Genomic DNA, 25935 nt, shown 5'->3' on the forward strand with positions numbered 1-25935 from the left:
TGCCGAACCACAATGCACATCTCTGACAGTTAAGGGGAAAATTTGTCATTCATTTATCATATGCTGTACAGTTTTCACCATATGCTGAACAGTTTTTAAGTTACTATAGCTATATGTCAGTATCTTACTCTTGTCATTCCGCACATAACTCCACTTATATCTACACCAAATCTCATGCTGGGTGACCGCACTATGAAAACAATTTGGAGAATTTTGTTAATTAGCTAATTTTGATTTCGCCTTAATTTAATGATTGCTCGACAGACAAACCAATGCAGTTTTTCCATTTCCAGTACTTACCACAGAAACTTACTCAATTACATAGAAAACATGTCATTGTATTTATCAGTGTTAATGCCAGCCAGCCTTTGTAAGCAATTAAGCACTGTTGGGGAGTTTATAAGGAGGAATTCATGCGTACAAAAGCATTACAACATTTCAACAACAACGCAGCACAAAACACAATTTGGTTTCTTTTATAAAAACAAAATGTCTGAATCTGAGATACTCCATATCGAAGTCACGAGTTCGAAGAATGGCGAACAAGGGAATGTTGCAGATACATCGCGTAGTGAAAACAAAAATTGCTATGAATTGCTTGTTGAATATTGCTTGTTCATTGTTGATTTTGTATACTGCATTATAAGCTCAATTCCTCGTCTCATATTTTACTGTATTATAAAAGATATGTGTCCTTGCAAACATGGATGCGAATCAAGCGTTTGGAATTGTAATAAAATAAGAAATTGTTTGAGCAGTTTCAATTGGCCACGGAAGAATGACGTGTTATTATTATTAAAGGTAAGTTGTTCTTTACTTGGTCTTATAAACTTAGTTGGTAAAAGTGTAGTTAAAGATCGATTTCGATCTTTTGGTTACAGATTGATTATCTTTTTGGGATAAATTTTACAAAACAAGTGATGCTTGAGGCAGGTTTTGGTAATAAAGCCAAGGTTCGTTGAAGGACATTGGCAACGAAAACTTTATGGCATAAATTTGTGATGTCTAATAACTAAAATAGCAAAATTTTTTTTCAAAAATATTTTGTTGCTGAGATATTTGTAGCAAAAGTTTTATAAATTTTGCCGTTTTGGATAAAATTTTCATAAAATTATCTCGAGCGGTAGTGACGTCATTGGCTGGTAAGCAGTCAAAACAACAATACAATATACTTTGTGATTGACGGCGTTACAACACATTTAAAGCGTAGTTTACGTTTTTCTTTGCTGTAATGGATGACATACACGAAAATCATCCGGGTTAGGTTCTGCCCTATCAATATGAACCTATATTGGTTGATTATTTGCTTCATCCCTTTTTCTTGCAACTTTCTTATGCAACTTTCTTATATAACCTGAATTTTGACTTGATTGTTGTGAGCGAGGGTCGCAAAGGATATGGAACTTAATCAATGAGTACCGATAATAAGCTGCGATTATTTTTGACATGGAATACAAATTAAAACCTTTCCTATCTTTAAAATAGAGAATGGCGAATCGGGGAACTAGAAAATTGAGGAACTAGACAACCAGAAAATTAGGAAGTCTGGGAAATAGGGAATTAAGGAATCTGGAAATTTGTAAGGTTTTATAGAGATTTTGGTGGTTTTACACTAGCATAGTACACCACATACTTGCTGGTGAAGACAACTTTCAGAAATTTCTCTGTGTAATAAATTTCAAGCTGATGATCAACATCATTTGATTAACATTGCGTTCTTCGAAAAGAACTATTTAATGGGCACCTGACTGATTACTTATTTCATTTTATGGTAACTTTTTAATTTTCGGTATCGAAAACAATAAATTAACATAACATGCACAAACGTTTTCTACAATTGTTGCGTCTAAAGGTGAAGTTTTTTGCCAGAAGTTTATTAAAAATCTTCGTCGGCGTCTTCATTTGCTCCGAAGTATGAAACATCTGTGCCAATCTCATTCAGGAACAATTCATCGATATCGTTAGGAAAGGTTTTGTCCATCCATTTAATTTCACATTTATTAGTCCATCCCTGAGAAAAAATATCTGGTAACTGTAACTGGGAATCTGCAACTGATTTTCAGAGTTTTGCAACACAATTTGCTCTACTTGAATGAAATTTTGACGTGGACTGACATGGAGGAGGAAGGAACATGTCAATGATCTTGTTCTCATTTGAATATTTGGTATGCAGTATTTCTCGATGAAGTATTTCATATCGCACCTCGTTTTCGTAATCCATACAAAAAACACACATGTTCTTGTAATGTCTCGTGTGTGGAATCTGTTATTTTCATGGCGAACCTAGAGTTTATTGCTCTGCGTGTCTTAGCAAACAAAGCTAAAATTTCCCTCAACATTTCTCTGTTAACCTCTACCGTCTCTTTTATTGCTGCATCTTTAAGTTCAACCTGTTTATTTGTCGAACAAAAGATTGAACTTTATATGTTTGAATTGGGTAATGAAGTAGCACAGATTTATTCACCAATCTTTCGTCCAAAAAGCAGCAACTGCTCTTTTGCCAGCATCATTAATTGTTAAGATATTTTCTGCAATATAGTCTGGAAGCGGAACACCCAAGTTTTAATTGTATAATACGTGTTTTTCTATTTTTTTCTTTATGGGATGACGCATTAATCTTTCAACACTTTCACGACTCTTTCTGTCATCTTTTCTTTCTACAGAATTGTCGAGAGTCTAAAAGGATTTATGCAACTCATTTCAACAGTAATATCATTTCATTCCAAGTAATTTATTTTACCCAGCTGTTTCAGTAAATCTTTAATTTATAATTACTGATACTGTACTTTCAAAGAATAACCTAAACATAAAAAATACAAAATTCAAAATCATATTATTTTAGCATATTGGATTAGCCATAACTGTTTGTTGAAGTCATAGATGCCAAGGCTCAAATTTGCTCGTGCGTGAGATTGCCCATACGGCATTACCACAGAGTGTTTAGGGGGTCTGGCGGCATACCCTTTCGAAATTTTTTGAAATTTGTTTTCAGTAATGGCATTTCCAGTGTTCTCAGTCTATACTTTACCGTTATGCTACATTTAATAAAGTCACAAATAAATCATTAAAATCGTGCGCCTTAAAGGGTTGCGTTTAAGTTTCAAAGTGGACATCTAGTGTCATCAAATACACTTTAGCACCTAGAAAGATCGATGATTGGGGGGTGGGATGGCTCATATTCATATATTCATGTTATAATCCTTAGAAAACAAGGGTTTTCAAGAGCTATAGCTTACATATCATGAATGTATGAATATTAGCCCCCCCCCCCAATTATTGATCCTCCGCGGTGCTTGAATTAGAGTCATTTCAGAACATAATGATAATTCATAATCTTTCTATAAAGCACTGGCTTTAAATGTTACAAAACTAAAAAATCATTAGAAAACTTGGTCCTAGTGCTAACAATTCAACAGTTTTATTGACTCGAAAACAACCTTCGTAAGTAAACCTAGTCAAGAGCAGTTTTACACAATGGTCGCTGACCAATACTTCTCAATCATTGTTTGTTAACAAAAGAACAATACATGTCCCAACTTTTGCAAATAGAGGGCTCCAGTGGGCAAATCTGGATTTTTCCATTGAACTAAAATACATCTGGAACGATAACTCCTATTGTTCTGTCCAATGGTTTTGTCGCATAATTGGCTGAAGCCAAAAGACGTGTAAAATTTGTTAAACTCCCCCTGAAACTATGCGTGTTTTTTCGGCGACCGGTGTTTGTTTAGGCTTTTTGGCAGTAGAAAAACGTGAAAAAATAATTTAGTGTCGTTTTTTTACACATTTTTTGCTATAAAATTGCGTCCTTCAGAAAAATATCCTGCAACAGCGAGGTATTTTTGAGGAGAAACATATTCTGCAAGAATAGAGGACAAAGGATCGGCAAATTAGTACTACAAGATGGAACAGAATGTTAAAAAATACATCAATAAAATGGCTTAAAGTAAATGGTTTGAACCCGGGAGTATCGTTACATGTTTGTAAATGTAGATCGTCCAGGTTGGTATAGTCCTGAGAAGGACTGTTTTTGTTGTTGTTGACTGACGTTTTGACAACTTTAGTGGTAGTCATCTTCAGAGTCAAAAAAATGACTCTGAAGATGACTACCGCTAAGGCTGTTGAAACGTCAGTCATCAACAACAAAAACAGTCCTTCTCAGGACTATACCAACCTGGACGATCTACATTTACAAACAAATAATACAGCTTTTTAAGAACTCTTTTTGCGAAGATCTTCACTTGTCTTTATGACACTGAGCTGTATTTGCAGTAGGTGTATTTTCGTGGCATCAAAAATGCTTCTAAAAAAACACATTTTTCTCTTGGCAAATTGCTCAATTCTTACGAAACCTTATAGGCTAGTTTATTTGACATAGATAAACAATATTTAGGTGGTTTAAACGTTTGTGTATGCCTGGAACTTTAAAAAACTCAGAAAATCACCAAAAATCGCGCGGGCTTTTCGTAATTTGCGTCTTTGCTTCAAAATTTCTCGGCAATGCTATGACTTTTTTCAGATTTTTTTTGACATTCAATAATTTTGACTAATATTCTTCAAATTCGATGGTATTTTGAAAAACTACCGCATGGTTTACTTTTGAAATTTTACAAATAAATTATTTTTTGAATTTTTTTTAAAAAAGACTGGTTCGATCTGCAAAAATGAAAAAATCTGGTTTCATTTTACCCTCTGACTTATCGTGACAGATCATTGAAATGAATATAACTGGAACTTTACCTTCTCCCCAGTCTTTTCACTCAAGGAGAAAACACGGCAATTTTAAAATTATAAAACATATCATTAAAAACTTTAAAAAAACTTTACTTTAGAAAAATAAATCATTTTTTAAGATTATTAACCAAGGTTAAATATTTTTGATTTGATAATGATTCATCGTTTGAAAATGGAAAAGAAAGGTCTTTTTCTTTGACAAAAAAATGTACAGAACAACACAATAGACACACCGTAAAAAGTAACATTTTAATAATCTAAACGTTTCGACAACACGTTTCGTTGTTTTTATTTAGAGATATAAATACAACAAATACAAAATCAATCACATGAAAAAGTTACACAAGTTTCGCTCTGAAATTTTAGTTTTTAAATTTGCAAATCCCTTGATATGATAAAATATTCTCTTTGAAAGTATGCACTATTTACGCCGCCAATGTTTTTTCTGTTAATGGCGTTTGTTTCCCAGTCAATCGACAACTCCCTTCGAAAATTGCGTTCGTTTGAAAACGCGTTTTATTACAGTCCAAATCACAAGCTTTTAACTCAAAACCATAAAACAAAAACTTTCTTTCAAATTCATTTTGTACAACGCAACCAAAACAAATGAAATAGACAAATAGCTTTGTTTTCTTCACAACACTCCCGCGAGTGGATCACGAATGAAGCCAAATGAAGCCAAATTTGCGGGACTTTGCCGCGTGTCTGAAGGTAAAGTCCTGCAAATTTTGGCTTCATACAAACAATTTGAAAGTAGCGTTCCGGTTATATTCATTTCAATGTTCCAGTTGTATGTTAGTTCAATGGATTTTTCATATCGCCGCCATCTTGATTTTTTTGTTTTGATTGCATGAAGTATTTCTATCGATGAACACCGACAAATATCCGACATCTGAGAAAAATGCGTGTCGAAACCATTGATATGTATATTACATAGGTCGTGAATCACTAATTAAATTTCAAGGTGGAAGGCCGCCATAGTGAACAGACCCACTTCAGGAGGTGAACATGTAAATTTTATCAATTTCTGCTGTGAAAAATTGCGAGAAATCGTGTCTTATAGTGCATTCAATGGCGTCGTCTGGTTGTTAAAACTCGGGGGGATGATGCATTAGCCAAAGCTGTGACACTTAAGTTAAATGGGGGCTCGAAGGAATGCCCTATTAAAAAATGTTTTATTGTATGTTCTCTAAGACACTATTTGTTTCAGTGATCATAATAATCTAAAGACCACACGTTTTATGAAGGGAACGTTTTAGTCAGATTTGTAAAAAATTGTATTCAAAGCAATCATACAGAAAACGTTTGAAGTTTGCTGTTTATTTGACTTTGCTATTTGACCGCTCACAGCAAGCAACTATTTTTATTGATGTTTGAAATTGGATTCATTGGATTCATTCTATGAAGTAAATGAAAATTTGATAAGCGTTTGTATACTTAATTGGAATGAAACCAGAACGAGTTAAGTAAGAGAGGTACATGATACAATTATCTAAAAGAAAGAAAGCAATAATTAATGTAACATTGATAAAGAAGAGTTTAAAAGTGGAGAAACAGTTTTGAAAGACATAGAATATCAGCGAATTAGAGATACTTGAAAGCAGCAAATAGCTGCACCATCAATCTGTTGATAAGATCGACTGCTAAAGATAAATATAACAGACTCTGTTTCAAAACTTTTATTCATTGTCTAAAATATAAGGCAAAAAAGATGTCAACATTTGGAATCTGTTTTTTTGTATTTTATAAAGTTTTCTGCTTATCAGAGCTTTGAAATTTTATTCATTTCTATAAACTTCTTTAAAAAAATTCATCATTCTTAGATATTTTTATACACAAATGCTTCTAAACAAAAATGCATAATTCATTCATCTCCCAGCTTTTTCTCAGATATTGCTATAAAGTTCTTCTATGATCCCTGACAATAAACAAAGATATGAAGCTGTTAATCGTTTTGAAAGTACGTTTGCTTTGAGTAAATCTCAAGGCTCTAAAACGACGTGCCAATCTTAAATACTATTTTTTTCTTGGGACCTTTGGAGCATTGCTTTTCTACGCAGTGTTTTTTTGAAAACTCGCACAATTAAAATTGCATAGATGATATAATTTCATTTTATAGAATCCTTTACTTCACATAAAAAAGCAAGATGTAATTGTGTGTAGTCGTGAAGAATAATTGACAAAACAATTTGAAATAATGGTTTAAAGATTTGTATGCTTTTTTTCAGAAGCTGTTCATAATCATGATCATACCTCGTCTAATAGGTACTGTTGTATTCTTAAAATACGACATGCGTTGCATTCTCTTCGAAAAGAAATCGATCCTGAATTGTGAACCAGATCATGTGTTTGGTAATGAGTTACATTGGATTATAGCTTGGTTTTTCATGTCAATCGTATCATCGATAATCCTCATTATAATATTTATATGGGATGATGAATACCAATTCAAAAGAGAAAAAATCAAAGTTGTCTATAAGAAAGGTTCTTTTTGTTCTTTTTTCTTCTTCATGGTAGTGACTGTCGTGTTTCACATTGTGCGCTTATTTTCTGGAAAAAGAATTTTTTCGTCCCTTCTTTTCCTTCTTGCAGTTCCTATTTTTACAGCACTTGTCTGTATTGTAAACTTTGTGGATCGGGTTCCTTTACTTGCTGATAAAACGACAGAAACAAGAAGCCTATGGGAGAGAGTACGCGATAAGAAAGTTTCTAAGAATTGGTTCTATTGGCTTGCACTTTTAATCAACTTCGTCGAATCATTAAGTAAATTTACCTCTGTATTGCTGGATGTTGTGGAAGATCTTACTCCCATCATCGATGATGCCTTTCCAAATAAATCGAAGGAGTTTAGAGGAGTACTTCTAATGTTGATTGGTTTTAGATTGGCATTTCACGCTCGTGTATTGGGATTTTTTTATAATAAAATATTCCACGGTGACAAAGATCTATTGACTGAACCGTGTACCAAACTTGCAAACAATGGGGGATGTGAATTCGGTGAAACAAATGGAACAGAAGAAACAGATGCAGCAAATAGAAGAGATGTATTAGGTTCAGCGAGTGCTACAGGTGTAAGAGATACAACAGACGGAGCAGATAGAGCAAATGAGCCAAGTGGAACAGAAACAACAGGTGAAACAGGTGCAACTTGTGATGCAAGTGACACAGGCGCGACAGTTGTAAACGATGTAACAAATGGAACAAATGAAACAAGTGTAATATGTTGGGACACGTGGGAAAATAAGTGAAACAAGTGCTATACGTGAAAAAATGGAAACAGGTGAAACATTTAGTTTTTAGCTAATAATAATGCACTTTTAAATTATGTTTTGATTCAGCGGCGTAAGAAACTCGATTATTGCATGACACATATTCATATTTTATGTTCTCTGCTGTATTAAGTTCCTTTGAAATCATTTATTTTAAGAATTAAGACATCCATATATGATTATGTGCAACCCCTCACAATTAACGAGTTTTCCCTGCCACTATATCAATGGAAAGTCTATTATGTTATAAACACCATGATTTAAATAGATATTATGCACAATGTAGTCTAGCAATGCACATTAACGTAAAATTAAAAACTGCATGATATTATGTAAGATTTTTATTTAAAAAACCTTCATCTCTCATACTGAAATACGATTCTCACGTATGTAATTCATTCTAATGTATGTATTTTGATGTGTGTGATGTAAAATATGATATAAAAATTTCGCTTTGCAAAAACTTTATATGGAGTACAGAAGTTTTTTTAGCAGCCAAATAAATTACAATCTAAGAAATAACTCATCCGAAAGAAAAATCATCTAAAGGTGATTTTCTTTACAATACATATGTATTGAAAACTGGTTAGAGCAAACTGATTGCGGTAAAAGAACTGAAAGAGCTGAATTATTAAAAAGTCTCATAGGCTACCTGTCTTGCAAATCCTGTTTGGAGTGTTTGGCAGGTTGGGATTTGTAGAAATAACGGATCTTGTATCTACTTACAGGTGAATCCACAGACCCCACCAAAAACTCCAAACGGAATGAAAAAATGGCAATATTACATTAAAATGAAATTATTCAAATTATAAAGTTTGCTTTTTTGAAATTTTGAGTTTATGTATTCAATACATGCAAGATCTATTCTCCATTATACCTTCCAACAAATATGTTTGGCAATATTGAAATTGCACTTCATAATTAACAAATAAGTGAAAATATTTACTTTGCTTTATTCATCACTTATTTTTAAACTTCAAACAATTTATGTAAAAAGATATATTATTCATTGAATCAACATTACCACTAGTTGTTGGTGATCTATTGTTATTTCTTTCTATTACTGTCTATAGAAGGATTGTGACCGTTCATCAGTTCTTGTTTCGACATTTTATGCATTTTTGTCCAAAAGATTGGTCGTGGTCCACAAAAAATTTTCATCTATATGCCACACAATTGCTAATGCACTTATATGAATTGTATTAGAGGTAATATCAATAGTATGATGAGTTCTTAAAATTTTTGTGATTAAGTACTGTTTAAGAGGTCTTTACCAATATAAATGAATAATACGAATTAAAAAAACTCTGATTTGATTTCAAACATAATTATTTGGTTTTTACCATTAAAAAACTTGTAAAATCACGGCATATACCTCGCACGCTATAATAAATACTATAAAGTAATTAGGAGGCGGTACTCTTTTCCTACGTCACCACAAACAAACATGGCGGCAATAAATTTCGCACGAAAGAACGAAGTTTGGAGTTAAATTTAGTTAACTTCTACTCAACGTATGAAAGTCATTTATACATCAAATTGCTTCTAAAAAGCCAAATATTTCAATAAGCCATGAAAAACACAAGTAAAAAATTCGTTGCATAACCATTTTAAGTAGCTACCAGTTTTTCGTACGACCATGCAATAATTGATATTTTTAATCGTTTTGATTTATGTTTTAAGGCTTTTATTAGAAAATTAGCGTAAATGACTGATATTTAATAAACTAAATGAGAAATCACTAGAGAATTCCGAGGGTCATATTTTTGTAATGATAACCAAAATAATATAGATCATTTATCAACAAAAATGATAATTTTGTCTCCAAATACCACAAACTAAAATCCGTCTTACTAGTTTATTAGCTCGCGCTCTATGGAAGGATGACTTAAATGACTGAAACAAGTCAGAAGTCTGTTTGAGAGACTTCAGTCAATGACTCAATAGACCTGCTAAGTAGGCTAGCCACTATAAAAAGAGTAGAGACGTCCTCAAGAAATCTCAAAAATTTTAACAAAAATTTAATTTTTTTTCTGCTTCAATAGAAAATTTTCACAACAGAATTTTATAGATTTCTATTTCTATTTTTAATCTTACTGGAGGTCTTGAATTAGAGATGATTGATGTTCAGTATTAATACTAACCTTTAATATACCTGTATGATATTTTGAGATGTTTATTTCAACTATTGCCAGTAAAAGTTTACGAATTTCCTTAATTTTATACTTTCGAATATTTTCCGTAACGCATCATCGTCATGTAGTCGTGTCAGTTCGTGAATTGCCATCCTAGCACCTGGACATCTGAACATTTTTTAGTATAACATTGTAGTTAGCCTGTGAGCAAGCTACCCACAAAAATATATTATTAAGCTTGGATTAACAATAAGATGCTTAAACAACAAAATTTTTCAATGCATTCTAATCTAACGATGTGTTCTTTCGATGTAATTAGTCTCTTCACTAATGTGCCCTTAGAAGAAACCATTGAAATTTGTGCTCAAAATCTTTTTCACTCGGACATGACTTTGCCGGATATGTCTGAGAATGCCTTTAGAGAATTAATGATGGCTGCCACAAAGGGTGTGGAGTTTAGTTTTGATGACACCATGTATAAACAAATTGACGGGGTGGCTATGGGTTCTCCACTCGGACCGGTTCTTGCGAATATTTTTGTTGGCTATAATGAATGCAAAATGCTTGCATCTTCAGATTGTCCGGATGTGCTGTGGCATAAGCGTTATGTGGATGACACCTTTTCTTTGTTTCATAGCGATAAAAATCGTGAACTTTTTCTTAATAAACTTTGCTCTCTTCACCGTGCACTAAATTACACCTCTGAACTAGAGTCAAACAATCAATTAGCTTTTTTAGATGTTCTTGTACACAAACGCAATGGTCAGTTCTTAAAAGCATTGATCGCAAAGCAACTTTCACTGGTTTGTATCTATCTCTTCGCATTGAGAAAAGATTTCTTTTGTGAAGTGTTTGATAAAGCGAACGCATAGATTGTCCTCAAAAGAGTTTATTGATAGTGATCTTATCTCACTGAAGAATATTTTTGTGTTAAATGGATATCAAGAAAAGTTGCTAGACAAACTTTTCTTATCCACTAACAATGAACGGAATAAACTTTTCGGACCGGCCAAGTGTCCAGTTTTCCTTAAACTTCCCTGGATGGGTAAGTTCTCTAATGGCATCGAGAAGGAAACTAAAAATATGACTGAGAATTTGTTTTTTGCATGCAATGTGTTCTTTATATTCTCAAAAAGAACTATTCTTCCAGCCACTCCCAAAGAGTCTCTCCTGCTCAAATATCAAGCAATGTAGTCTACGAATTTAAATGTGAGTGTGATGCTCACTATGTAGGTAAGACTTCTCAAAGGTTGAGCGAAATAATAAAACAGCATGTGCCAGCGTCTGTCAGAAATAAGACTGTTCCTTTACGACAACTACCAAAATGTGGGTGTAAAATTGAAATTCCGATTCTATGTGATTCAGCGATTGGAAAACATCTTTTAGGCAACACTCGCTGTGCCAATGCTTATTCTGATGAAAACTTTAAAATTATTTAAAAATGTCGCTTGTTATTCCAGCTAGGCGTCATGGAGTCGGTATTTATTAAATTGACTAATCCTATCCTTTGCCGACAAAAGGATTACGTGTTTAATCCGTTTCTGTTTTAAGTGTCATCTCTAAAAATAGGAATGACATTGACCTTCTGTAACATTATAAATATAGCATGATTTGGAGGTTCTCATTTAGCAGACGTTGACACCTGACGAGTAGTCTGCCGAAATGCATAGTGTCTCTTTCTAGCTGTAAATAACGGTTCCTTTGAATTGTTGGGTTAGTGTTCTGGTTAAAACAGTTCTTTTAAGAGCTATCACATTGTTATTATCACCATTCACCATGGTATTTGCTATTTTGAAAACTATTGTAGCTATAAACCACGATTAAAACGGTTAAATGTAATCTATTTGTTAAAGAATTATTGTCAACCAAATGCAATGCGCGCTCAAATAAACTTGGCGGACATTTTTTTGGTTGAATAAGTAGACAAACGTTGTATCAGTTTGTAAGCGTGGATATTCTATGCAAACTTTTGGGGATGTATAAAATTTTGTGTCGATATTTGATGAAAAAGGATTTTTAGAAGCTTATTAGTTATTTTTTTCATAAACTTATCTGTTTGAGTCGACTAACAATTATTTAAAACTATGGCAAGCTCAACGGTTGAAAACATGCCTTAAAGAAGAAGACCAAAACTTGGTATTCAAATAATTACTTGGCATTTGGAAGTTATGACGAAGAATAAAAGAGAAAGTTCATCGTGTGATGGAATAAATTATCATATTTAGCATTAATATAAACAAACAAGAGGCGCGCATTGCATTGTGGTTGACAATGATTGCTTAAATCCCAAACAATTGCAGTCCTTATTCCATATTGAACAACTCTATCACACGGTATACAACTTTGTCCCTGAGCGTGTAACTTTCTCCAAAACTAATGAATTCTTTATCCCACGTTATAAAACTTTATGCAGACCATATATTTTCAGACAGTAGTCACGATTCATCAAATTTCACATCAATCATTTTTTTTCTACAGTTATATGTTGTAAGCTCAAAATTTACTAGGAGATGGTAGCAATATAGCTTAGTGAGGAACTAATGCTTGTAAATACAATAATTCATTATAGCACTAGAGGAAAGACGTGTCATGAAATGATTAAAAAGGTAATGTAAATGATTGGTCTGACTTCTCATATTATGTGTTTTATCAATCAATGGATAATGGCATCTGGACAAAGGAAGAGAGAGAAAGAAAATGTTTTTATACTCACTCCCCTTATTGTAAAATAAACTTTCTTTGGATTTAAAAATGATTTTTTTATCGAGTTTTCGACTCGGCGCTTTGAGCCTTCATCAGAAATATACAGGAAGTTATTTACAACTGTTTTTAATTTGTAGACATTTGGAGCGTCTAATTGGATTAGCTGGTGGATTAATATGATTGGACGGTGTGGAATGCGTTGTCATGGGTTCTGGCGTATTGTGAATATAATTGGTTTTAATATTATTAGGGCGTAATGTTGTAGTTTTGTTGTTGTTTGTAGTTTTTGTTCTTTTTCTTTAGTTGTGAATATATGATGGGTATGTCAATATGTCTGTTTATTTTGTCGTTGTTTGTACTGTACCAAGCTTCTTTAAGCTCACGTGTGAGTAGTTTAGTTCCTGTCACCTCGAAGGTGTGGTTATTTGCATACGTATGTTCTGCCGGTAGTGAGTTCGGATCTCGTCGTTTTATGGCGTTTTTGTGTTCTGTGAGTCTTATTACGATTTTCTCTGATGTTTTTCCTATGTATTGCTTTGAGCAATCTTTACATGGTATCATGTAGATCGCGTCGGTTGCATCATGAATTGTTGATTTGTCTTTGGTAAAACATGATTTGAGTTTTTATGTAGGTTTGTGGGTGACGTCAATGTTAAATGGTCGAAGAAGTCTGGCAGTGATTTCTGATGTTCCGTTTATGTATGGTAATGTGATGATTTTTACTGTTTCGTTCGATTTCTTGTTACTTTTGTCGGTTTGTATTTTGTTTTGTATTCTGTTCATAGTTTTATTTATAAACTTTACTTACCTTACCCCTCCTCTCCTCTGCAACGATTTTTTTGAAAGGATACTAATCCACCTTGAGAAAACTCAAAAGTTTGAGCTCAGCGTTGACGTAATACCAGATTGTACAACTTTTTTCGTACACTTTAAATCTTTGTATCTACTGTAAACTTGAAGAGGGGAGTGTCTCCGATATAATCTTGAATGAGGTGTGTCTCTGGTACAAACTTAGAAAGAGGAGGTGTCTCTAATATAAACTTTGAAGAGGAGAGTTTCTGTGAAACAAACTTGGAAGAGGGGAATTTTTTATCTTCCAAAGTTGTCTTTTTCAGAACAAGTACCTTCTATGACGTGATGTCGAAGTGCAACAAAGCTGGCACTGAAGGCAATAGATGAACTTGATTTAAAAAAATATGGTGAAACGGTAAAAGAATGTCAGAGATTGCTCGACGAACACGAAAGAAATGTTAGCGCCATGATTTTAGACAGCCGCCTGTCTGCGTTACAAGTGGAAGGTGAACAACTTGTGTTGGACAAACAACAGACAGTTAACTCGAACAAAACACAAGACTGGAAATATACCATGAAAATTGTCTCGAAATTAAATTCAAAATGTATCAAGTGTTCTCCAAGCTGGAAGTTTCGTATTGAAAACGAAAACGAGAGCTCGAGAATTGTCTACAGTTGAAATGCTTTCAAGAGGAATTGGCTAAGGTATGAGATTATTGATATGTTAGCCTAAGCTTACTGGAGAATTTTCCATTTTAAAACATACAACATCTTTGCCGTTGTTATAAAGTAAACTGAAGTAGTATTAAGAATTGCGCTTTGGTCGTTTTAAAAACTTTTAAACTTTTTTGAATCCCTTTCATCTTATCCGTGAGTGAGCTTCAGTAATAGTTTGACTGTATTGAAAACCATAACGCAACGCTGTTGAAAGGACCTCAAAAAAAAGGTCCAGCTTCAGTCGAATGTTTACAATATCTAAAATTTCAAGAAATTTGAAAGTGAAGCACACCGTTTCTCAGGTACGTTAGTTGTCCTTGGAGAAAAAACTCGCTTAGAAATCATTCATCATGTAGGACATGATATAGAACAAATTGCCAGATGTGTAAATGTTAGCCATTTTTCCTTGTGGCGGTACTAGTTACTGTTAATTAGTTTTTCAAATATTTTAACAAACAAATTTGCAACCTTTGCTTTGACCGAAGGCAATGCTTTAATTTTTTTCACTCTTGTACTTCGATAGGAAACTGGGTTTTGTCTCAGAACATTTTTATTGGGACAAAAATGTCCCTTTTGGACTAAGGTATGAAATTATTGAAATTTTAACCAGGTTTAGAGGAGGAGCTTCAATACGAAAACAGGAAATATATTTGCCCTTTTTTTAAAAATTTCAAAAGAATACTTAACTCCCTCCAGCTGAAAAAAACTCCGGCTTTCTCTAAAAAATCTCCATAATTCGCTAAATTACTCCGGCTCCTGTTAAAACAAGCTTGAAATTTGGTAGAAGGATATATACCTGAAATTTTATGAAATTTTTATGAGGAACATACCATTTCTCAGTAACGTTTGCTCTTGTTAGAGGAAAAACTCGCTTAGACGTCATTAAGGACATGTCAATAAAGATATTGTGAAGACTAGTGACTAGTTGACAGCGAATGTTGCATTGTGGCATATTTGAGGGGACTCTTTGTTTTACTGTTTATAAACAATAGTTTTATGACCACAACCTTCATAAGGAAGCTCTCCAGGAAATTTCTTCCATGTCAAAGTTGACTAACTAAAATTCAATATATATATTGAACTGCAGTCAACTCCTCCAACAACAAATAAATCCTCATTTTGAATAAATGATGAGGAAAACCTGTGTTTTTTTTTTTGCCCAATAATACCATCTAAAGCCATTCCTCGAACTTCCATGAGAATATTTCAATCCTCTTTAAGGAACTATATGAAAAACCTCCAGCAATCAAGATATCAACTCTTACTGTGATCACCATTCCTTTGATTGCCGATGGCAATGATTGAGCAGGCTGCTCATTTATAATCTTTTCAAAATTTGAAACATCATAGCTTTCATTTTTTCCATTTCTTTTGAAGATTCTTCTGAAGTTAAGATCTTTTGCCATTCTTGTATTGGATGAGACATGTTTCGTTCTCCGTGTTCAATACTTAGCCAAGTTACGATAATGATTGCTGTTAATCATTATCGTAACTTGTTCAATACTTGACCATCATAATGATTGTTGTTAATCCTCTCAATAAACTGGTACAACTGGGGGTTAAGACGAATAACAAACGAAGCTACTTTCGTTGAGGTCTTTGTACGAATGTGGCGACAATTGAACACTGTACAGGCACAAATTTTTTCAACAAAAATGTATGTGGCAGTGAGAGAACAGTGCTTTATCATCACCAAAGACAGTAGCAAAGAAATTAAAGAGTTGAAAAGCACAAAAGAGAAAGCAGATGGCCGGCTTCTTGATCACACAGCACGTGATACAAGGTCGTTGTAATCTGCGCAGAAGAAACGAATGAGTTTATCCTTAGTTTGGCGTTCTATGATGTTATTGAGTGTACGATCCTCTACAGGTCTGGCCCAAAGAACCACACAATAATCACAGATATCCAAGCCATTGTCTTAAACTTTGGAAAGGAATATTGTCGAGGACTTATTGCATGCATGCCTTCACCGGTTGGGGCTGTGTCAGTACCTTTCAAAAGAAAGGAGTTCCTGAAACTATTAAGAACAAATGCCGAGAGAGAGTTTTTGTGAACTGGGTAAACTGTGGCATGGACATGTGAATTAGAGCCAAGGCTTGAAAAAGTGCTGTGTCAGGTATATTCACCAAGAACGATGGTGCAAAGTGTGAATGCACTTAGGTAGCATCTCTTCTGAGCTGGGAATGGTGAAATAGAAAACTACCAACTGCCAGCTAACCAAGACTGCCTTAGGAAACACATCCAAATTAAGAGCTTACTATCAGGCAGCAAATTCGAGACGATGTTTGGAAACCTGTCCTATGATCCCAGTCCAGGTAGTCAAAAGGTGGAAACGGATGACGAAACAAATAAGCTTGAAGGTTGTTTGGATGAATAGCCTTTCTGCTCAAGAAGCTGTACTGGATTTATTGACATATAATGCTCCAACCGCTCTACTGCATCAACACGTGAGTGTATTAAGAATATTAACATCGCATACAACGGCAAGCCTGTGCCCGTTAAAGCTGTAAGTACTCTGCATTGCAAATACCTAGAAGAAGAGTACGATTTAATTTCTTTATATCAGATACACCCAGCGAGCCTGTACCTATTATAGCAGCTTGCAAATAATTAAACTTCGTCAGGTTTGCTCAAAGACTGAAATCACAAGTATCCGATGAGAGCGCATCAACACAACATGCTTCTACAGATGAATATTCAGAACAAATTCGAACCAAATATGAAGATGTATTTATAGGTCTTGGCTGTCTCTCAAAACTATATCACATGGAAATGGACCCTGGTGTACAGCCGGTCATACATCCGCCACGAAAAGTTCCACATCCTCTGCGAGAACATCTCGCAAAAACCCTCGAAGATATGATGAAGCAAGGAATTTTATTAAAAGTCGATGAGCCGTCGGATTGGGTCAATTCAATGGTTGCTGTAAAAAAAAAGATGGAAGTTTACGCATCTGTATTGATCCTAAGGACCTCAATAAAGCTTTGAAAAGAGAACATTATCAGCTTCCGACTATCAAAGAAATCACAGCTAGAATGCCAGGTGCGTGTAAATTCGCGATGTTAGATGCAAGATCAGATTATTGGCAAATATCTCTGGACGAAGAAAGCTCCAAGCTCACGAATTTTAATACACCGTTTGGGCATTTTAGATTTACCCAAATGCCGTTTGGATTCCTTACTGCTCAAGAAGTGTTTCGCAAAAGAATACATGAAATCTTTAAAGATATTGCTGGAGTCGAAACAGACATCGATGACATTCTTGTTTGTGCTAAAACACTTCAAGAACACGATGAGCGACTCAAGGCAACGCTGTGTCGAGCTAGAGAGTGCAATCTAAAAGTTAAGCTAGAAAAATGTCACTTTAGAAAAAAGAATGTGGCGTATATTAGACATCAGCTCACACACAAAGGTGTCAAACCAGATCCACAGAAAATAGAAGCAATCGTGAACATGCCACAACCCGAAGACAAGGAGGGAATTCAAAGGCTGTCATAACTGAAACAATGAAATACATAAAACATTTCAATGAAACACTTTCACTTTCTTTCATTTTACGCTTTTAGTCGTAAGAACGTCAACGAAAAAATTGTTGAGTTTAGCAATGGTTGAAGGAAATTACTCTCAAATGTTAAATTATTTTATGCAGCATAAAACTCTTCCCTCTCACCTAAAATTTTTCCTAATATTACATCAGCCAACATTCAAATAGTGCTGCACATCTAAATGTAGCCATCAGAGATGTGGAAGAGTCACTGACGAAGGTGATACCGGGAAATATTGAAGACATCATATCACGTCATAAATGTTTACAACGCATGACTGGGATGACTGATAAACAGTAAATCATTATTCGTAAACGTTGTAAGTCAAAAACACCATACAAAAATGATCTTTTGGTTTGAAATAGAGCTAAATTCACAGTAACACTGCACTTATAGCAACGTGGCCATGCTCGGCATTCAAAAAATTTAAAAACTACATTTAACAAATCATCGATATGTGGAGTAGGAGGGCTCACCCCCTGAAGCTTCAACAAGGGGAGTTCTAGCACCATCGAAGGAAGATGTAAATGTTTTTGTCTCCTAATAACAATAACAATAATAATGATAATAATAATTTTAAATTTATTTTGATTTAAACTTTGAAAATTGTGGGCTTAGCATTTTCAGTTTCTTTCCTAATTCCTTTAATCAATTTTTCGAAAATGACAAATTTAACACCAATGCCCCCATCTGCTTGCTGTTCCTAAAATACTTTCTTCATCAAAAAGTTTCTTTGTTAAGCAGAACAATGCTAACAGCTATTTGTTTTCCTTCAATTTCCTTTCGAGATTTCTCTTCAAAATTATCCATTTCTCTTTTCCCTTCATGTCCTTGTCAGACAAAAAACAGTTAACTATAATTTTACGGGCTTCATCGACAAGTTTTTTCTTCAGAATTTAAAAATAACCATTTAACACAAGTTCTAATCAATTGTTGCGTCAGTCGACATTAAAGCATATCATTTAAAGGGTATGAAGATGCTAAAGACTCCTGTGTTGTTAGGATTGAGTAACTTGGTGACTTAAGTTAGATCTCGCACATTTAGATAAATAGTACAGTCATCAACTAAAGAAAGCGCATGAGACAAAAACATTATTGGTCAAGAAAATCCAAAGAGACAACGAAATTATACAATGAAAACTAGACACTGTCTAAAATCACCTAAAAAACACTTACATATTAATAGACATTAAATTGGTTACCTCAGATGCATTTAACCACTTTAATCAATATTTTATGTTTATTTTAACCAATCATATGACTATTTTAACCAATTAGTTTTTACATTGTATAGCATGCCCATTAGACACAACAATTGAAAATAAAGATCAGGAAAACCTTTGGAGTCTTATGACCTAAATTCTGAACTTAAAAGAGTATGGAATCGTAAAAACACGGCAGTTTCTCCTATCGTTCTTAACGTTCAGGGAACAGTGAGCAGAACGCTGTAAAAGTACTTTGACGTAAAACTACTGAAATTAAACGTGAACTTTGTTACACTTTAAAAGGCCTGCTTATTAAGAACAGCAAGAATTTTGCTAAAAGTGCTTGATACCTATAATGACCTGGGAGAAGTCTTGGTATTTGGACTTATATCTAAAGACCTGCATTTATAAACTGTACGCGGAAATGAAGCCCTGGAGTTTGCATAGCACAGTATTGAGGAACGGAATAAATTCATAAAAATTTCTTACTTGTCAAAAAAGTCCTGCAACTAAGATGGAAAAGACTGCAGTATTGAATTTACAACATCGCCCTCGAGGAGTGAGAGCACAAGCAGACCCTTAAAATACGAGAATATGTTAACAGTCCCAAACATTAAATACAAATAATCGATTACAAGCTACCAATAACAAATCAATGAGTTACCAATAACTTAACAACGAGTGACATATAACAAACCAAAGAGTTGCGAATGACTTAGCAATGACTTACCAATAACTTACAGACGAGTTACCACTAACAACTTACTTTTTTGTTACTTTTTTGTCTAAAAATTCATCATGACTCATTGCTCATGTACACAAATATAAAGAAGCAAAATTGGGGATTTCGTAATATTTTTTATATCCTTAATTTTATCACAAACAAATAAATGGATCGTATCTACGATGCTTAGGTTGTTTTAATTGTTTAAAAATCACCTTTACGCTTGCGTACTATCTTGCTTAAGAGTAAAAACAGAAAGAGTAAGAACAGTCCATTGTAACGCTTAAAAACAGAAAAAGGAAAATCAACCTAAACAGGCCGAAATTCAACTTTATCAGTGCGTTACAATGGACAATTATGATCCATAACTCTGTTGCTTATACATAGATTACGCAGGAAGCACATTACTGCATCTGTTAGACTAATTTTCGTACGTTAAAATATTAGTAAATAAAGGCACAGAGAATACAGTGCAGTTGTACCAACAATAAAATACAAGGAAGTTACACCTATGTTAGAAAATATGCCTGATATACCAACGACAGAATACAGGACAGTTACACCAATATTAAAATACGGGAAATTTATACCAACGACAGAATACAGGACAGTTATACCAATATTAGAATACGGGAAATTTATACCAACGACAGAATACAGGACAGTTACACCAATGTTAGAATACGGGAAATTTATACCAACGACAGAATTGGGGACAGTTACACCAATATTAGAATACGGGAAATTTATACCAGCGACCGAATACAGGACAGTTACAGCAATATTGGAATACGGGAAATTTATACCAACGACAGAATACAGGACAGTTATACCAATATTAGAATACGGGAAATTTATACCAACGACAGAATACAGGACAGTTACACCAATGTTAGAATACGGGGAATTTATACCAACGACAGAATTGGGACAGTTACACCAATATTAGAATACGGGAAATTTATACCAGCGACAGAATACAGGACAGTTACACCAATATTAAAATACGGGAAATTTATACCAACGACAGAATACAGGACAGTTATACCAATATTAGAATACGGGAAATTTATACCAACGACAGAATACAGGACAGCTACATCAATATTAGAATACGGGAATATTTCACCAATGACAGAATACGGGACAGTTACACCAATAGTAGAATACGGGAAATTTATACCAGCGACAGAATACAGGACAGTTACAGCAATATTAGAATACGGGAAATTTGTACCAGCGACAGAATACAGGACAGTTACAGCAATATAAGAGTACGGGAAATTTATACCAACGACAGAATACAGGACAGTTACACCAATATTAGAGTACGGGAAATTTATGCCAAACACAGAATACAATGCAGTTCAACAAATTTTAGAATACAAGGCAGTAATAAAAACCTTTTAGTACAGGGTACTCACTTCAACTATAAAGTAAGCACGTTTTTGACAGCCAAACTATTTAAGATAGGCACAACTTTCCATATCATATGTGACTCATATCTTTATGTATTCTTTTTACGTGAAGTATTTGCCTTAGAAATTCAACAGGATTGTGTACACCTTTGATTTCTTTATCTTTCTCAACATTGCGTATATGTAAAAGTTTTTTAAAATAATATTGTGTAAAATGTAGAATTTAAAGTGTAAAATGTTTTACAGATTCGTCTTTGTTCTTCCTCTCTCATACTCGATTTTCTTGCACTGTTGGAAGTTTCATTTTCAAGTACTTCTTCTACCTGTCATAAATATTCCAGTATTGTTTCAGCACAAAATATAAAGGTACAAAGTTATACAAAAAAAAAACAAAACAAAAACATCTCTAACGTTCACACGGATATTACGAGTGCTGTAACAAAGTATTCAAAAGATTGATATGCATTTGTAAAAACAAACAGCATGCCAAAGATATAGGATTGAAAATTCGGTCAAAAATTAATTGTGAATTAATCTGACCATGTATGGTCAACTCCCATCAACTGTCCAAGTTAATGGGCAAGGCAACGACCAATTAGATGTACAAATACTGATTATGTAGTAAATAGCTCGTTCAGTCACAAATTTTGAAAAAAATCAATTGAGCATGCGCTGTCTGCTTGAGCATGCGCAGTCTGCTTGAGCATTCGCAGTCCTCTTGACCTTCTGACCTAGTTCATGCTCATGGCAATAACCAACTGCATCTACTAGCACCGATTTTGAAGTCAATAGCATGCTTATTAACAATTTAATAGAAAATCATCTGCGCATGCGCATGAGTATACGCAGTTCATTCCACTGATTGTTCATAGTCATGGCAATTAACAACTATATGTACTTGCATAAATTTGTGGCAATTAGCTAACTTCGTCAAAAAATATTAAAGAAATAATCTGGGCATGCGCAGTAGTGACTTTAACAGTACCACAACTTTCGTAAGGCCTTGCACTTTATGTATATAAATATAAAGCTAAATATATGTATAGTATATGTCAACTAGCAGTGGAAGCTGGGTGCGATATGTATGCAGTGGCTTAGGGGTCCAGACGTTTCGGGTCGCGACCGCACTCTCCCTGCGTACCCCGAGCAAAGCCTATCGCAGGTGATCTCGGGGTCTGATGGGCGGAAGCTTGCTATTGACATCCCCAAGTAGGATAGCGTGGAAGGAGCCGAAATCTCCTACCGAAACGTTAACATGCAGCGTTCTAGTGCCTTACGCTTAAGAAGGTATCGGGAAGCATGGACCGAAAACGGGGGTTTTTTGCTTTCCAATTTTATCTTTTTGTTTAAAAAAGTTTTTGTTCTTATAAAATAAACCAAACAACGTTTCGATTAACTTCTTCTGGCACTGTACCTTTTTCAGGCACTTTGACATCTAAAGACAGCCTTAAACATGTTTTATACAATTTTTAGTAATTTATATCTTTCCGATTTAACTCTCGCATTTACTGTTTCTCATTTGTCACGAGCAAACCATCCATGGGCTTCATCGCAAACAACGATTATCTGTTTCCCTTAATTGACATGTGATGTCTAGTGCTCAACTACTACGGGCTATCACGGAGCATGGACCGAAAATGGGATTTTTTTTGAAAATTTGTCTTTTTTCTTTATATTTTTTTTTCTGATAAAAGAAACTAAAACATTCAAGGATACTGCAAAGGTTCAAAAAAACTCTGCCTTTTTGACTTATAATTCAAACAAACTCTAAGAATGTTTATACGCGCTTTTACTCGTCACCTTTTACAATGTAATTTCTTTATAACACTCTCGTGATGAACTTCATGGAAAAAAGGAGCATCAAATTTTTTTAGTAGTTTCTACAAAGATATCATTTAATAAGCCAAGCAATTTGTATCGTCTAAATTGAACCTCGACTTCAACCATGATATTATAAAATTTTAATTCACTTTGGACATTAAATTTCTTTTTACCTTGCAATATTTTCATGATTTAATGTACAAAATATCTTCTCTTCTAGAATAATTTTGCGATTAGAAAAGCACACTTTTCGGATTCAAAGGAATTCTTTTGATCGCCGATAGAGATAGCCGACCAATATATTACGTACGTAAGCGTATATAAAGCATTTCCAAATCACATACAAAATTTCCTTCACATGACCAAATTACCGTCTATCTAAACGATGTATGTGATAAAAAGTTACCTTGAAAACTGAGGCAAACCCTACTCTTTCCAAGCATTTGCAACACCTTAAAATCCTTTCGAACTCTTGAATTTCTCTCCGCCATGGTCGAGAAAAACAGCGATATTTTTAAGACAGAAGAAGGCAAATCTACCTGAACAGGAAGAAATAGAACTTATCAATACGTTACAATGGACAGTTATGTTTCATAACTCTGTTGCTTGTACATAGTTGATGAAGGAAGCACATTACTGCATGTGTTAGATTAATTTCTTGGGTCAAAATATTAGTAAATGTAGGCACAGAGAATACAGTGCACTTATGCCAACAGTAAAATATAGGGAAGTTACACCTATGTTAGATAAACCAACAACAGAATACAGGACAGTATCACCGATGTTACAATACTGGGAATTCATACCTGTCATAGAATACAATGCAGTTATACAAATGTTAGAATGCAAGGCAGTAATATAAACCTTTTAGTACAGAGTAGTAAGATGGGCGCAACTTTCCATATAATATGTGATTCATATCTTCTTGTATTTTTTCACGTGAAATCTTTGCGTGAGAAATTCAACAGGATTGTTTACACCTTTGGTTTCTTTATCTTTCTCGACAATACGTATCTGTAAAAGTCTTTAAAAGTAGTAAATGTTTTGTGTAAAATTTAGAATTAAAAAAGAAAAATTTTTCACACATATATCTTTGTATTTCTTCTCTCATATTTTATTTTGCTTTACTGTAGGAAGTTTTGTTTTCAAGTATTTTTTCTACTAGTCGTAAATATTAGAGCATTGCTTCAGCGCAAAATATAAAGATACAAAGTTATAAAGTAATCAAAAACATCTCTAACATTGACACGGATGTTACGAGTGTCGTAACAAACTATTCACGAGTTTCTATAACTTCATAGAAGCACTATTGCTAATGCGCATTTAATATATACGACGAGCTTTTAAAATAGACATGTTCCGACATCGTATGATGCCATCTTCACTATAAGTGAAATAATAATTAATACAAGGTTTATTTAAAAGTATTACGATACATAAAAACAATAATAAGGAAATAAGATAAATTATTGGCAAGCGTCCAAGCCTATTATAATCTAAATATTGTATTGAATCTAAAAACTTGAACATTGAGGTCAGGGTTAGTTTTGTTAATGTAGAGTGCTTCTTTGATTTTAAGGGTGAATGAAGTGTCGGCAGTATCGATGATTTTGAAGCAACAGGGTGAAAGTTAGTTTTACATGAGTGAGATTTAAGAAGGTGTCGGTAGATATGAGAGTTTTCGTCTTATGTGGTATGCTCCCTGATTCTGGTGGATAAATGGCGCGAATTTTCGCCAATGTATCGTGAATTACATCCCGCGCAACTGAATTCATATACCACCATTGATTTAATTGAATCAGGAATTGTGTTTATGAATGAGAAAAGTTTTGTATTATGTTGAATATTCTTAAGTTAAAATAAATGCCATTGACGAATCTCAAATAACGTCGAGATTTTTTCTACTTCTTCTGATTCTTATCAGTAGTTTAATTTTAGAGTTTGAATACCGAATATATATGTAATTTTGTGTGCTATAAAGTAACGAAGCATTATGATAGTACTTATGCAAATGTTAGTAAGATTGCTTCAAAATGTAAAAAATAAACATTGAAATTTTACAATTCGTATTCATACAAACATAACTATATTTTTGCTTTTGACAGAGACGCAACAAAGTTTTAGACATGATGCAAGAGACTATTAGTAAAAATCATCAAAACATCGAAAGCTTATTGTACTCAATATTCAACTTTTTATACAAAAAAAGCTCGAGGTGAGGCCTTAGACACACTTGAAAAGGGTGATGTCACTAATGAAAGTTATCGCAAAGTTATCGTGCGAGATTTACACCACATGCAAACAAAAGTTGACATCATTTCGAATACAGACTTTGGCTAGAAGAATTTTTTCTACTTTTTAATTGCTTCGACGAATTAAGAATAAATAGATATAGAGAATATTTTTGTATAATTAACAATAATAAGTACAATAAATTATAAAAGGATGGAAAGATTTAACAGTCAAGACTTACACGAGGTAATAGTTATAGTGCCAAGATGATCTCAAGATTGAGGGGCGTGGGGTGAGGACATAATTTGCCGAAGAAAAATTGGGTGGTCTAAGTTTGTATGATATTACATAAACTATCCTTTACAAACTGAACATAATTCAAATATTAGTCATCCACCTATTCTAGTAATTTATAAAAATACATAATGATTACCTTAGGCGGTTTACGTTTTTAACCTTAAAAATTTATGATCCAAAGGAATATTGATGAGTTTTACATAACGTTCGTTCATTAAGTAATTTTAGCTACCAAGTTTAAATGTATTTTTGTCCAAAGGGTAAAATTTCAGCAATGGCTCCAAATCTTGGTTGACTCATTGAAGGAAGGTATGTCCATGAAGAACTGCTTCCTATTTTAAAACATT

The 25935-nt window shown here is 33.9% G+C and overlaps 1 protein-coding gene across 2 annotated transcripts; it reads left to right on the top strand.

Moving 5' to 3' along the window:
* The first annotated feature begins 449 nt into the window (after positions 1-449).
* LOC124436660 lies at positions 450-9023 on the top strand. Of its 2 annotated transcripts, XM_046986632.1 has the most exons (3): positions 450-801; positions 6960-8011; positions 8729-9023. In XM_046986632.1, exons 1-2 carry the CDS (start codon positions 490-492, stop codon positions 7977-7979), a joined length of 1332 nt encoding a protein of 443 aa, XP_046842588.1. In that variant the 5' UTR covers positions 450-489; the 3' UTR covers positions 7980-8011; positions 8729-9023. The 2 variants fall into 2 exon arrangements, with proteins under 2 accessions (XP_046842588.1, XP_046842587.1); XM_046986631.1 differs by lacking the exon at positions 8729-9023 and having other exon boundaries at positions 6960-8468.
* The last annotated feature ends 16912 nt before the right edge of the window (positions 9024-25935 follow it).

The sequence above is a fragment of the Xenia sp. Carnegie-2017 genome, unplaced genomic scaffold, assembly GCF_021976095.1.
Source record: "Xenia sp. Carnegie-2017 unplaced genomic scaffold, XeniaSp_v1 HiC_scaffold_16, whole genome shotgun sequence".
Lineage (NCBI taxonomy): Eukaryota > Metazoa > Cnidaria > Anthozoa > Malacalcyonacea > Xeniidae > Xenia > Xenia sp. Carnegie-2017.

Coding starts and splice junctions, on each gene's coding strand:
- LOC124436660 (XM_046986632.1), top strand. CDS start 490: ATGTCTGAATCTGAGATACTCCATATCGAAGTCACGAGTTCGAAGAAT. Junction 802..6,959: donor ACGTGTTATTATTATTAAAG/GTAAGTTGTTCT, acceptor GCTTTTTTTCAG/AAGCTGTTCATAATCATGAT.